Source organism: Canis lupus, chromosome 7, assembly GCF_011100685.1.
Source record: "Canis lupus familiaris isolate Mischka breed German Shepherd chromosome 7, alternate assembly UU_Cfam_GSD_1.0, whole genome shotgun sequence".
NCBI lineage: Eukaryota > Metazoa > Chordata > Mammalia > Carnivora > Canidae > Canis > Canis lupus.
This window is the reverse complement of record NC_049228.1, coordinates 20,428,539-20,443,389: the sequence shown is the minus strand read 5'-3', so window position 1 is coordinate 20,443,389 and position 14,851 is coordinate 20,428,539. Positions and strand designations below refer to the sequence as shown.

General features: G+C 43.7%; 1 protein-coding gene across 4 annotated transcripts in view; it reads left to right on the top strand.

Moving 5' to 3' along the window:
* Positions 1-384: 384 nt before the first annotated feature.
* Positions 385-14,851, top strand: part of SOAT1 (sterol O-acyltransferase 1) — a 74,996-nt gene continuing 60,529 nt past the window's right edge. The window contains exons 1-3 of one of the 4 annotated variants that reach the window (XM_038542361.1): positions 385-492; positions 11,491-11,616; positions 13,549-13,608. In XM_038542361.1, coding sequence (XP_038398289.1) covers positions 11,499-11,616; positions 13,549-13,608 — 178 coding nt within the window. In that variant the 5' untranslated portion in view covers positions 385-492; positions 11,491-11,498. Of the gene's footprint in view, positions 493-11,490; positions 11,617-13,484; positions 13,609-14,851 lie in introns of those variants that run through there. The other 3 variants (XM_038542363.1, XM_038542362.1, XM_038542364.1) reach the window with 3 other exon arrangements.

Sequence of the window (14,851 nt, the reverse complement as noted above, 5' to 3'; positions counted from 1 at the left end):
CTCCGGAGGCGGCGCCACACACTCGCCCGGGCCCGGGGCTACCGGACTTGCAGGAAGTTTCCGTCTCCTCCCGCGCGCTCACGGGATCGCCGGCGCACGGCGGAAAGCGGGCTGCGGGGGCGAGCGGGTGGCGCCGCGCTCCGGGCGCCGGGGGCCAGGTGCGCGCTCGCCTCGCCGAGCCCCCGCGGGCCGGAAAGGGGCGGGGCGGCCGCGGCGGTGGGCGGAGCCTGGCGGCGGCGGCGCGACCAATGAAGTCCCGAGCCGGCGCCGGCCGTGCGCGTGACGCTGCGTAGCGGGCTGCGAGGCCGGGGGCGGAGGGGCCGGCGAGCGCGGCGCTTTATCTTCGCCCGCGGCGGGGCCGGCTGCGTCGCTGGCCTTGGGCGCCCGGCGAGCCTCCCGCCGCCCAGCGTCCCCCCCCCGCCGGCCGCGCCGGGAGCGCCCCCCGGCTTTGCCCTCCCCGCCGAGGCCCCCGCCGTCGCGCTCCGGCCCCAGGTAATGCCCGTGCGCCCCGACCCCCTCCTCGCCGGCAGCCTGCGCCCTCCCGCCCCGGCCGGAGCGGAAGGGGAAAGAAGCGGAGGCTGCCCCTCCGGCCCGGCCGGCCCGGCCTTGCCTTGCCCTGGGTCGGGGGGAGGCCCCGCGAGTCCCGGGCGGTTACGGGGAGGGGGAGGGCGGGAAAGTTAGCGTGGGGCGCCCTCGAGGCTGGCCGCCCTTTAAACCGCGGGGGTTTGGTCCGCGGCCCCCCAGATCCCGTGGCATCTCTCCAGCGGGTGCTTCCAGAAGTTCCAAATTACAAGACGTTTTCTTCTTTAAAAAGCGAAACCAAAGCATGCGCTCAGGCAACCGGGGATTGATTGAGGAACGACCAAGTGTGCGAAGGGGCAGGTAGCTGACACCTGAAGACCTCGCTGTCCCCCTCTGGCTGGGCACCAGAGCCTCCCATCAAGCTCCTATTTTATCTTCGAATATGATGGCTCTACTTTCCTGCCGCTGCTACATATTCATAGCCACCCGGTTTCTCTGATACGTGTATTTAGAAGTTATTTGTAACCGAGAAACGACTTTAAACGCTCTTTTTTTTTTTCGTGTTTCTGTATAGATGAAGTTCACCGGTCACTTTCTAAGTCGCTGCCACCGTTGAAACTACTCTTTTTTTTTTTTTTTCCCCCGGAATACCTGCCTTTGACACAGAATTCAGCTTGAAGCGGGTCCCTCCCTGCCCCCCTCCCCCCCTTTACGTGGGTGATATCCACGAATGACTTGTTAGGGAAGTTTGTGTGTTGTCTAGAGGAGGGAATGGCTTCGGGGAGGAGCTCTGATACATTCAAGAGTAATCGTTTTAAAACGCACGTGTCTCAGTGCCTCACATGTTTAGAAACCTCAGACATTTCACATTCTTGGAGAATAAAGAGCCACTCTCCTTCATTTCATTTTGGGCCACTTTCCTCCCGGGTCTCTAGGCTCAAACCACGTTGGTTTTATTTTTTTTTTGTTCTAAGAAAGGCTCTTTACTCACTCTCGTGGTCTTAAGGGATTTCCTCCACCTCTAGTACACCATTCTCCCCTTTCCCCAAATCCAACACATGCCTCAAATATCACTTACGGAGACCCAATCTGTATCTCTGTTAAGCCCTCCTAGAACTCTATTTTCCCTAGCAGCAGTTTATCATCAGTTGTAATAAGTTTGTCACTTAGATGCTTTGTTTCTTTTGGCGTGTAGTGTACATTTCATGAAGCTGGGCCAGTGCATCCTGCCTATAACTTGATTACCAGAGTCTGGCCTAACACCTGGCACAGCAGAACGCAGGAGCTGGAGAACAGAGGAAGGAACTTTTTTGAATGGAAAATGTTAACTAGGAAAGAGTGCCTGCCTGTTCCTTTTGGGAGGGAAATGGAAAAAGTTTTTAACAGGCCAGTTAACTTTTTAATCACATAGGATAAATGATGATTATATTGACCATATACATGTGAATGAGAATTTGAATTCTTTAGCTAATTGACTTAATGACTCAATGATATATAAGTGTTGTGGGGTTGTTCCTTTTTCTTTTTCTTTTCTTTTCCTTTCCTTTCCTTTTCGTTTTCTTTTCTTTTAGTTTTCTTTTCTTCTTTCTTTTCCTTTTCTCTCTCCCTCTCTCTCTTTCTTTCTCTTTCTCTCCAAGTGGGCACCCCTCAGGGAGCCCCATGTGGGACTCGATCCTGGGACTCCAGGATCACGCCCTGAGCTGAAGGCAGATGCTCAACCACTGAGCCACCCAAGCATCCCTCCTTTTTTTTTTTTTTTAAATGACCTTACGTATTTATTCATGAGAGACACAGAGAGGCAGAGACAGGCAGAGGGAGAAGCAGGAGCCCGATGCAAGATTGGATCCCCATACCACTCTCTGAGCCAAAGGCAGACGCTCAACCTCTGAGTTCACTTAAGCATCCCTATAGGGTTGTTCTAGAGTACATCTTTGCTTGGAAGGGAGCGGGGAGAAACTATCTTTTGAATTGTAAGTTTATCTGCTGCTCTTCTTTTCCTCCACTGAATGTGAGGGGGACTTAGCAAAGTTGGTCACTGAGAGTAAGTTGGTTACTCGTTTTATAGAGTTCTGTTTTTATTTTTATTTTTATTTTATTTATTTATTTATTTTTTTTAATTTATAATAGAGAGAGAGAGAGGCAGAGACATAGGCAGAGGGAGAAGCAGGCTCCATGCACCGGGAGCCTGACGTGGGATTCGATCCCGGGTCTCCAGGATCGCGCCCTGGGCCAAAGGCAGGCACCAAACCGCTGCCCCACCCAGGGATCCCTATTTTTATTTTTTTAAGATTTTATTTATTTATGAGAGACCTAGAGAGGCAGAGACACAGGCAGAGGGAGAAGCAGGATCCATGCGGGGAGCCTGACATGGGACTGGATCCTGGGTCTCCAGGATCAGGCCCTGGGCTGAAGGTGATGCTAAACCGCTGAGCCACTCGGGCTGCCCGAGTTATAGGTTCTTTTGAAAGCTTTTTAAATAGGAACACTGCAGGTAGGCTAAAGTTGACATTCTTCCGAACAGGGTTCATTTGTTTCTCAAGTCAATTTTTGTGTTGGTTTCTGAAGGCAAATTAGATACTATCACACTGAACATTACAAAACCAATGCACAGATTGGATTCTTAAGAAATAGTTGCCCAATCTGTATTGTACTTTAAAATAGCTCTCTGGTCTGCTTTTTGTCACCTTGAGTGTAAATATTTCCATTGCAACTTAGTGGCCATGTGACTTTGTTTTTTTATTTATTTTTTATTTTTTTTTTAAGATTTTATTTATTTATTCATGATAGTCACAGAGAGAGAGAGAGAGAGGCAGAGACACAGGCAGAGGGAGAAGCAGGCTCCATGCACCGGGAGCCCGATGTGGGACTCGATCCCGGGTCTCCAGGATCGCGCCCTGGGCCAAAGGCAGGCGCCAAACCGCTGCGCCACCCAGGGATCCCTTTTTTTTATTTTATTTTTTATTTTTTTTTTAAGATGGCCATGTGACTTTGAACAGGCTTCACAGCGTTTCCAAATCTTTTGCCTCTTTTAAAATGCAAATATTAAATGAGATATGTGGTGCACCTGCCCTGCTGTCCAGCACCGTAAATGTTACTGGCTTAGTAAACATTAGTTCCTGGTTCCTTTGTTGCTGGACCTCTTGAGAGACTAGTCTTATGATCACTGTTTTTACTTACTCAACTCATTTTGCAACCCAATCCAATATATTTCTTTCTCCTCCTTCCTGAACAAATTGTACAAATTTTAGCTATTAATGTCCCCAAATTGTGAAATACCCTAGGTCCCTCCCTCCTTTTTTAATTTCTGTTTTTTTTTTTTTTTTTGGTCTTACTTGAATTTTCCATGATATTGATCAGATTACTTTTGAGTCTTTTTTTTTTTTAATATAGATTTTTATTTCTTTATTAGAGAGTGAGAGCATGAGTAGGGGGGAGAAGGAGAAGCAGGCTCCCCGCTAAGCAGGGAGTCCTCTGGACCCTTGACAGACTGAACCAACCAGGCACCCTTCTTGAATCTTTTAACTGGATTTCTAACATTGCTTGCTCTGGTCCTCCTCTAATCTCTCCTAGGCCTTGTTCCCCCCCCCCCCCCACTATTCTTTAAGTGCCTTGTAATATTGGGAAAATGACTTAACCTGTGAAATAGGAAAATAGTATCTCCTGCATAGGTAGTTGTGAGAATTGAATGAGTCATAGTAAGTACTAGGTAAATATTAGCTTTATTGTTTCCTATGGTCTCTGCCTGGGAGATTTCCTTCCTGTGTCTTGGTCTTAGCTGCTCCCACTCATGAATCCAGATCTTTGTCTCTAGTCCAGGCTTGTATGTTCATCTGTCTGCCTTTTCATCATTTGGCTGACCTACAGGCATATCATACTGAACTTACCTACTCCTTTCTCTTCTGTAATTTCTTAGCTTAATGGCACACCCGTGACCTTAGTCAGCTGAGTTAGGAAACTCTGGATCTCTATTTCTGGATGCCTTCTGGCTGTAGCCACCTGGATATCATATCATAAATATCACCTTGATGCTTGTACATTTATCTTATCTCTGATTTCTTTGTGAGATCATTTGTTTATATAGTAATAAAATAATCACATGCAAGGTGCCTGGGTGGCTCATTTGGTTAAGTATCTGCTTTCTGCTCAGGTCATGAGCCCAGGGTCCTGGAATAGGTCCCAAGTTGGGTTCCCTGCTCATTGGGGAACCTGCTTTTTCATTTGCCTCTTCCCCACCCTGCTCGTGCTCTCTTTTGTTCTCTCTCTTTCTCAAATAAAATGTTTAAGAAAAAAAAATTGCATGCCATTTGAGGCTTATTTCTCACCTTTATCTTTTTTATGTGTTTGCTTATTGTTCTTTTTGACAGTCCCTCATCCTCTACATTGTCTTATTAAAAGACAAATGTTAAGTCATTCTCTTGTTTTTTTATGTATATATTTAAAGTGTTTTTTAAAAGGTTTTATTTATTCATGAGAGAGACAGAGGTAGAGACACAGACAGAGGGAGAAGCCGGCTTCCCTCATAGAGCTTGATGTGGGACTCGATCCCAGAGCCCCGGGATCATGCCCTGAGCCGAAGGCAGATGGTCAACCACTGAGCCGCCACCCAGGTGCCCCGATTCCTACTTTTAAAGTTTTCTTTCTCTCCTGTCATCTAGAGTTATGCCTTTGGCAGTCACTGCGTTTTTCTGTTTGAAAATGCCAACAGGATTACCTACCTCATAGGGTTATTGTTAGGATTAAAGGAGGGAATGTACACAAATGTACACAAAGCTCTTATCAGAGAGTAGAGCAAATAGTTCCCAATAAAGGGAACTGGCTAACAATTCTTAATTTTTCTGATTATTTGGTGCTGTGTTAAAAAATAGAGCAGAAGGGAGAAAATGAAGACGGACCAGTTAGGTTACTACAGAGAGGGGACCACGGTTTAGACTCTGGTAAAGGTGGTGGGTGTGGTGAGAATACATCAGAAGTGGGGATTTATTTTGAAGGCAGAGTAAAATGGACTTGCTGTTGGATGGGATAAGGGGAAGTAGAGAATTAAGGATGACTCCTAGGTTTTGTTTAAAATCTGGGCAGAGTGACTGCTAGTCCCATTGAGATGGATAGGACCGTGAGAAGAATGGCATTGGTGGGAACATTAGTAGTTCAGTTGCTGGAAACCAGAATTATGGACATGGTACAGTTGTTGGTTAACAGTAAGTTCTAGGGGAAGGAACATAAGAAAAGCTTGTTGGAGACGGGAAGTCAGGGAGCTGGGAGGCCAGGGTATTGGATGGATCTTTGTACATGGATGTTGAAGGTAAAGAAACATGGAAAAGTTAGTGGTAGCGACCGAGGGGGAGTGAGATTCAGATGTTCCCTCATAATCTTATGATTTACATGATCAGAGGATTTGATCAAAATGAGGTGAGCCATTTTTTTTTTAAAGATTTATTTACGAGGTGGGGGGGAGGACAGGGCGGAGGAGGAGAGGGAGAGGGAGAGAGAACCCCAAGTAGATTCTGTACTGACTGCAGAATCTAATGCAGGGTTTGATTTCACAACCCTGAGATCCTGACCTAAGCTGAAACCAAGAATCAGATTCTTAACCAACTGTGCCACTCAGGTGCCCCAAGGTGAGCCATTTTTAGCCATTTGTCTTTCCTAATGTCTGTATGTATAATAATAATAAAACTTGCTAATATTTTCTTGGAAGCCACGTGGTATTTGAATTGCATTTGAAAAAGTATATAAATATGGCCCTTTATTTACCCCCCTCTAGTACTTCATAAAAGCAAACCCTAGAATTTGAGGGATGATATGGCTTAATGTTTGACTGTCATTTATAGCATATGGGAGGTAGATATGTAGGTATCAGATTACTTGGTTAATTTTGCAATCTTGGTTGTAAATAATAATGGCACTTCCGTGTATATTGTCTTCTATTGTTACAGCTCGGTGTCATTGTATTTATCTCCATGTTCTAGATGAGGAAACAGATTCAGAAGGTTGGAGGATTTACTGAGGACACGGTGATGTGATCGAGCAGGGGTGTAAACTATCTCTTAGTGTTTAGCTAACCAATCCTGTGCCCTTGCAGTTCTCATTTCCTGCTAAATAGAGGAAATTGAGGCCAAAGAAGTTAGTATGGACTATGACACAAAGATTTTGTTGTGTAGAGTTAACATTTTCTTCTTTGGCTCACTTCTAAAATAAGTAGCTTTAAGCTATGGCAGTGTAATTGTGCAGACTCAGTACCGGTGTTTTGGCTTTTGAAGTAAGGCTTTCTTGTCTAGACTGGGTTGTTGGCTCCTGGTCTCATAACCAAGAACTTTAATGTTTTCATTATTCTCTGGGGTACCCAGGCTTAATTTTTTGTTTGTTTGTTTTTTTTTTTCTTTGCTTGTTAAATAGCATCTATTCGTCAAACTTGTTTTATGAAGTATTTTTTTCACTTTTTTTTTTTAAAGATTTTATTCATTTATTCATAGAGACAGAGAGAGAGAGAGAGAGAGAGGCAGAGACACAGGCAGAGGGAGAAGCAGGCATCATACAGAGAGCCCGACGTGGGACTCCATCCAGGGTCTCCAGGATCATGCCCTGGGCTGCAGGCGGCACTAAACCGCTGCGCCACCGGGGCTGCCCTTTTTTTCACCTTTTTAAAAGTAGGCTCCACTCCTAACATGAAGCTCAGGGTGGGGCCTGAACTCACAACTCTGAGATCAAGACCTGAGCTGAGACCAAGCGTCAAACGCTTAACTGACTGAGCCACCCAGGCGCCCCGTTAATCAACATAAAATAATCAACAAGATTTAGTCTCAGAGCCAAAAGTAACAGTGTTTTAGTCAGCCTGTACAAGTTGCTTTATGTGATAAAATGTATAATTATTTAAATTATTGAAATATTTGAAGTTTTTGCATACCCTTAGAAGTCTAGGGGACCCTCCCCACCCCTGATTAAGAACACTTGTCATAGATCTTGTTGAGTAGGATGTATGTACTGTTAACAGTAAAGATGGTGTTCGTTGTCATCCTCCCAGCTTATGTTTGCCTCCTGATTCTCTATGTGAGAGAACTCTGTTAGAAAATTGGTTGTATTAACTGATAGGTCTGTATTAATGCATGCCTATCATGTTTCAGCTACTCCCCTACTAGATTTGAGGGTTTCAAAGAGAAAATATATTGTTCTTGTCTTGGGGAACCTTATGCTTCGTTTTAGAGGCAGACGGTGTTACTGAGTGTAGTGGTATAATGGGATGTACAGAGTGCAATGGGGCCGCAGAGGGGGATGACGTGAGAGATGATGCCCTATCAAACCTTAGCACAGGAGATCATTCAAGGTGTCTGGTGATTACAGCCTAGGCTATGGAATCCCTGGGTCCGGTTTTGGATCTTAGTTCTGCTGTTGGAGAACTGTATGATTCAGGGCAAGTTAAATTCCCTCTAAACTATATTTTTTTCACCTGTAAAATGAGGATAATACCTGTCTTCGTATGGTTGTAAAGATTGAAAACAAAGGACTTAGCAGTACAGTGTCTGGCAGGCACACAGTAACTGCTCATTAAGTCAAAGCTGTTATTACTGCTGTTTCTACTGCTGATATTCTGACCCTTTGAAGGCTGAGTAGGGTTAGCTATATAAGGGGCAGGGGAGAAAGAGCTTTCTAGAGACAGGAAGGAATATTTGGGAAGACATGGTAACCAAAGACTGTATTGGGGAATGAAATAACATATTTGCTTTACAGATTATATTGAGATTAAAATACACATAAAGCACATAAACATGCACAAGTATAGTCGCCATCACATCTCTGTTTAGATGCAAAAAGTACAGTCCTTACTTTTTAATTGCTAGTTACCCTCTGTACAGTTCCTTCCTTTTTTGAAACATCTTGGTTCTTTTTGCATCTTTATGTTTTCTTCCCTGATCTCTACTTGCTGATGTCTTACTTGGAGGGCATCCCCTAGTTTTTTTTTTTTTAAGATTTTATTTATTTGGGATCCCTGGGTGGCGCAGCGGTTTAGCGCCTGCCTTTGGCCCAGGGTGCGATCCTAGAGACCCGGGATCGAATCCCACATCGGGCTCCTGGTGCATGGAGCCTGCTTCTCCCTCTGCCTCTGTCTCTGCCTCTCTCTCTCTCTGTGTGTGACTATCATAAATAAATAAAAAAAATTAAAAAAAAGATTTTATTTATTTATTCATGAGAGACACAGAGAGGCAGAGGCAGACACCCCACAGGAAGAGCCTGATGAGGAACTCAATCCTGGGACCGGGATCCCACCCTGAGCCAAAGACAGATGCTCAGCCACTGTTCGACTCAGGTGTCCTCCTCTCATCTTTTCTGTTGGAGAATTAAATGCTCTTCTGGCTTCCTCTGTCACTGTTACACAAAGCACTTTTATCAGTTGCCCTGACCTCTTTCCTAGGTTCCTCTGAATTGAATCTTATTGGTCTCCTAACATTTTGACTTGAGGTATTCATTTGCTGTTCCATAATAAGGTTCATTTGTTTGATTTCTGAAAAAATTAGAAGGGAAATGATCTAGATTACTCATTGTTACATTGCTAAGCAGTGATACTTAAGGAAACAATCAAATGCACCGTGTACTACATTTCATACTAGAAAGGACATTTTAACATAAAAATTTAGAAAGCCCATAATAATAGAATTGAAAAATACGTAGCTTTAAAAATAATGTAGTGAGTACTTCATTATTTTTCTTTTTGCTTCAGACTAATGAAAACATAATAAAACACTGCTTTGGAGTAAGTAAACCTTGTAGTGTGTTCATATCAATCTGCCAAAAATTTGACTGTGATCATATTTTTCCATGCTTAGAATGGCTCACCACTGCCTAACTGAAAAAAAGTCCTCCTTTCTTAGGCCTTTTCAGTTTAACTCTAGCTCTCCTTTCTAGTCTTTTCCCTCATCACATTTCTCTGTTAACAACTTAAAAAAAAAATTAAGAGAGTTAATGGTGTTTGTGGTTTGGATCTAGCCCAAGTTCAAATCTGGCCCTGTGTGGTCTTGGGCAAGTTACTGTCAAGAGAAGAAAAGCAGCCCTTGGCATCCCAGAGCTGTGCTGGTATCAGCTAGGCCTTGATGTTGCCATGAGCTAGCCTGGCACTTAGCCTCTGGGTCGTCTTGGTGTACTTGCATTGAACACAAACAATTTCACTGAGTATCAGCGTCAAGACCTGATGGATCAAGACCAAAACAGGAACATGCCGTACTCATGTCTTGACCTAGACAAAACGTGAACATGGTCCAAGTCATAAAATCTCCAATACCCCTCCCTACAGGCTATAATGTGAATGACTATTGCTGTTATTTTGGTTACAGCTTCAGCCTCCCTATAGAGATTTGTTGATCTACCCAGTCAGAGAATTGTTCCTACTTTCTGGCTGCACTCAGGCCAGAGTAAACCTCTGCTTCTCTGGACTCTCCCAAAAACTCATCTAGCCAATTCCCAAATCTTGAATAAGTCATTTCTGATATTCTGAAATTCCCATTGTTTCCCTTGGCATGTGATCTAATAAACTAAACTTGTTCAGCTGTAGGTATGTTCCTGGTGTGTGGGTGGAGGGCATTGACAGTAAGTTGTTTGAGCCTTGATTTTTTTTTTTAACATGTGAACTGTGATTAATAACCTCTTTTTTGCAGTTATAAATGATTAGGTGAGAAAACTTAAAGTACCCAAGAGAGTCCTTGAGTTTTTAGCTACTCAACAAAAGCTTGTTTTCCTATTCTCTAGTAAAGTAGTCGGATCATTCCCCCTTCCCCTCTTGGGCTTGGAAGGACCTTGTTTAAACGCGTCCTCATCTGTGGGTGCTCTGTTCTTATCATTCAGGACTCCAAATACCTTCTTTTCTGTGATACCTTTATGTCTCCCCATGATCTCTTCTGTTTCCAAACTTCAGGTATTGTTTTTACCACTGACTTGACTGTTAATTGTACTCTACTTGTGACATTTTTGTACTTATCTTTTGTTATCTAGTTCTTTTTTAAAGATTTATTTATTAGAGAGTATGCATGAGTAGCAGAGGGAGAGTGAGTCTCCAGCTGCTCCATACTGATCATGGAGCCCCATGTGGGGCTTGATCTCTTGGATCTGAGATCATGACCTGAGCTTAAACCAAGAGGCATATGCTCAACCGACAGCACCACCCAGGTGCCCCTTGTTATAAAATTCTTTTTTTTTTTTTTTTTGGTTATGTAATTCTTAATTTTTTATATACTTATGTCTTGTTCAACTAAACTGTTCTTTAAGAATGGGACCTTTGTTTAGATAAGGACCATAGAAACCAGGTATTTTATAAAGAATAATTTCTTTGAATTTGTTATAGTATGTTGTATTCAGAAAATGCTTAAATAAGATTAAGGTAAAACAAAAGGAAGAAAATATGTAATTTTTCACCTCAAATATGGTGATAGTGTGACATTTGCCTAAGTCACATCTGCAAAGTGAAAGTGAAGGGGAGCAAAATATGCCACCCCAAAATGTGCCAGTTTGTCATATTGATTATTTTGAATCAAAGTTACTTAAGAACATCCAGTGCAAGGAGGACGCTCTGAGCCTCCTTTGTCTTCCTGAAAACAGGTAGAAAATCTCCCAGGTGAAACATACCCTCCCTAGCAGGCGGGTAGAAGACATCCCCTGTCATCAGACGTAAGGAATTTCAGGCTAAGAAGGCTGTTTAACAAGACTTATGACTTCTTCAGTAATTGACTACCCTAAGTCTAAACCCCTTTGTCTTAGCAGGTCTTCACACATATATTGTTTCTTTGTTTGAAAAGATATAGCATTGCCTGCTTTGGTTACTTCTTTATGTCCCATTATTTTTATGGTCTCTCTTACGAAATTAAATGTGTTTTTTCTCCTGTTAATCTGTCTTATGTCAGTATGATTACCAGATCAACCCAGAAATCTAGAAGGGAAGAAGGGAAAAGTTTCATCTCCAACAAAAGCTTTTCATGTCTTCCTTCCTAGACAGTACAATGGTGGGCGAAGAGAAGACGTCTCTGAGAAAACGGCTATCAAAGTCCAGGGAAAATTCTGAGGAAAAGGAAGACCAGAGAAGCCCTTCAAAGGAGTCCCTAGAGACACCTAGCAATGGTGAGGCTTTTAATTTTTTTTTCCAGCTATTTAAGTTTTATTAACCTTACTCAGTAAATATGTACGATGTGAAGTTATTTTTATAGTGAAGATTGCTGAGGATACTGCAGAGGACATGCTTCACTACCATTGACCTTGCTGGCAGGGGATGACTTCTTATCTACTGCCTTGATAACTCCAAGGACCACCGTTTGTCTCATGTCCTGCACAGCGAAACGGCCTAGAGAAGGTCTCCACACACATGGCCTTGCTGGGGACCGTGTACACAGTGGCCATATCACCAGGCTCCAGGGCTTTGGCTCGTCCTCCAGCCTCTTGCTTGAGAGCTGATCAGTCTTTTCCCCACAGTTTAGGAGATGTGAGCCTTAGGGCAGTCCTGCGCTCGGGCATGCCAGCATCCATCTGCCTGGGCTGCTTTAAGACTGTCACCTGTGCCATGGCGCTGCCAGCCTCAATGGGAACAATCATTCTTGCTGTCTCTGGCCACATCTGCACGAGGCACATCCTTCACGACGCATACTTCCCGCTGAAGTCCACATTGTCACCAGCAGGGCCTCCAACAGGCCTCGTGGTGCACCTCCACAGACCTGACCTCCGGTGAGGTTGGTGGGGACAAAGGTGACCACCGTCCCAGGTTTCAGGAAGCCAGTTCCACCTGGCCTCTAGGCACAGTGCCAGTACCTCTGATCTTGTACACATCTTGTTGACTGGATGGGAGAGTAGAGTCCAGAGACTTCCAGCAGAGTCACCTCAGTGACATTTCATTTGTCCTCCTGACCATCCAGCCAGGGCACATTGTTGCTGTACCGGCCTGAACTGGGCACAGAGGCTCTGGTGGTCAGGTTGTAGCCAGGCTTCCTGAGGTGGGTGCTCACTTCCTAATGATCTGGAAGTGCATGGCGCTGTCTGTAGGCCTGGCAAAGCCCCTCTCGTTGGCAGCCATAATGAGCCGCAAGCTTCTTCAGGCCCCACGTCTAGGCTCTGGTGTGTGCTCGAGGGTCTGCCTTTCTTGAAGCTGCCTGTTTTGAACTTGAGCATGCTGCTGCCATGATGAGCACAGTGCACTTGGCCTTGGATGTCCAGTGATCACATTCTTGATGAAGTCCCCAGGGCCTGGAGCATTGGTGGTGGTGACAGAATGTTTGCTAGTCTCAGACCGTCGGAGGGACACGTGAGTGGTGATGCTGCACTCTCCCTCCACTTTCAGCTTGTCCAGCACTTGGGCATATTTGAAGGAGCTCTTGCTCAAAGCTACTGCTTCCTCCTTGAACTTCTCAGTTTTTTAAATCCGTGCCTCCATGCTTATAGAAGAGCTAGATGTCTGGTGGTGGTGGACTTGCTGGAGTCTGTGTGGCTAATGATGAAAGGCAAAGACATTGAATAGGGGTGTTTGCCCGTGGTGATAAGTTCATTAGTCAGTGCTCTGAAGGAAAAGAAGCAAACTTGATTCAGAGATCAGCAAGAGCTACCACAGCTGTGAGAGAGACTTAATTTTTTTGAAGTGAGTGAATGAAATAAATTCAGTGTTTTAGAACAGGGATTGCCATCTCTTTAGCTCTCTGTATTATAAGTGGGTATGCTGGTAAGTGCGAAGGTCCAGAGGTGAAAGATAAATTGACAAAGAGAATAGAAGAGAACATTTTGATTTAAGCACCAGTCACAGCCACACTATGCTGGTGACACTGGTGTGTAAATTGTTGCAGATGTCACAGAGGTAAGCTTTATTGATGTAAGTGGAATTTGCAGTGTCTACTTTAAGATTTATGTTACATAGAGTTTCCTATGTCTGGTAATAAAGAAATTAGAAAATAAGCCCTTTCTTGTTAATTAATTCCATGAACATTTTTTGGGTATCTACTGTGTTTTAGACGCCATTCATCCATTTATTCCTTGAATCACCTAACCTGTCAATAATTACTGGTGCCCTGCTAGGAGCTGGCGCCATTCCAGTGACCAGTACTGTGTGTTTGCCCTCATGGAGTTCCACGTTAGGTGAGTGAGAACCCCTCCCCCAATTAACATAATGAGATTATTATAAATAAGTGCTACTAATTACTCTTCAAAGAGGTAATGAGTATAATGAGAGTAATTAGCAGGTACCTAACTTAGTTCAGCACAGGGTTGTAAATCTTGGGGGGGAAGAGAGATTAGGAAGTTTTATTAGTTCTTCTATCCAAGTTTGCTTAACACACAAATACAAAGAGTATGACACAGTGCTTATTGTTAAGGTCAAGGCTTATGCTTAACATTGATAGATCTGTAAACACAGCTCCAACTGATGTCATCTGTTGCATCAGCCTATTTATTTTTGCAATGACATTTGTATAGGTCTGATTTCAAGGAGGATTTGAGATTTAAGCCTTGTTTGGTTAACAAATAGGGATATCAGACAGGTTGTCTTTGGCATTGTGAAACTTCTTTCATAATGAAAAGTTCTTTTGCTCTTCCTACTTAAGTCTAATTGTAAATACAGCAGCTGGATCCCACCAGGAATATACATGTTGCTGCTTACATTTGCATGATGAAGTTTATTGATTGTTAGGCTCTTCGTTAGCTATTTATGAAATATTTATATTGCATATGGCTAGTTTCAATGTGATATAAAAAGTGAAATTTGTGCACAAGGATGAGTCAGCATTGAGTAGTAACCTTCCCCTTCTATGATTCTGGGATGGTTGGTAATCCATGTTGTCTGCCTTGGAGACAGAAAAATCACTTTATTGAAAGAAAATATGATTTTTCTCTTAATGTTCCAATTTGTAAAAAGCTTTTAAATTACTCTTAATTTTTACATATTTTCATTGCCTCTTATTATCTTAATTCATTAAGTTTTAACATTCCAAGTTCTTTTTTTGTTAAAAAAAGATTTTATTTATTCATGAGAGACACACAGAGAGAGGCAGAGACATAGGCAGAGGGAGAAGTCCTGCAGGGAGCCTGATGTGGGACCAGATCCCAGGACCCTGGGATCACCTGAGCCAAAGGCAGATGCTCAACCACTGAGCCACCCAGGTGCCTCTAAACATTCTAAGTTCCTTTTTTTTTTTTTTTTTTTTAACATTCCAAGTTCTTTTTTTTTTTTTTTTTTTTTTTTTTTTTAATTTTTATTTACTTATGATAGTCACACAGAGAGAGAGAGAGAGGCAGAGACATAGGCAGAGGGAGAAGCAGGCTCCATGCACCAGGAGCCCAACGTGGGATTCGATTCCGGGTCTCCAGGATCGCGCCCTGGGCC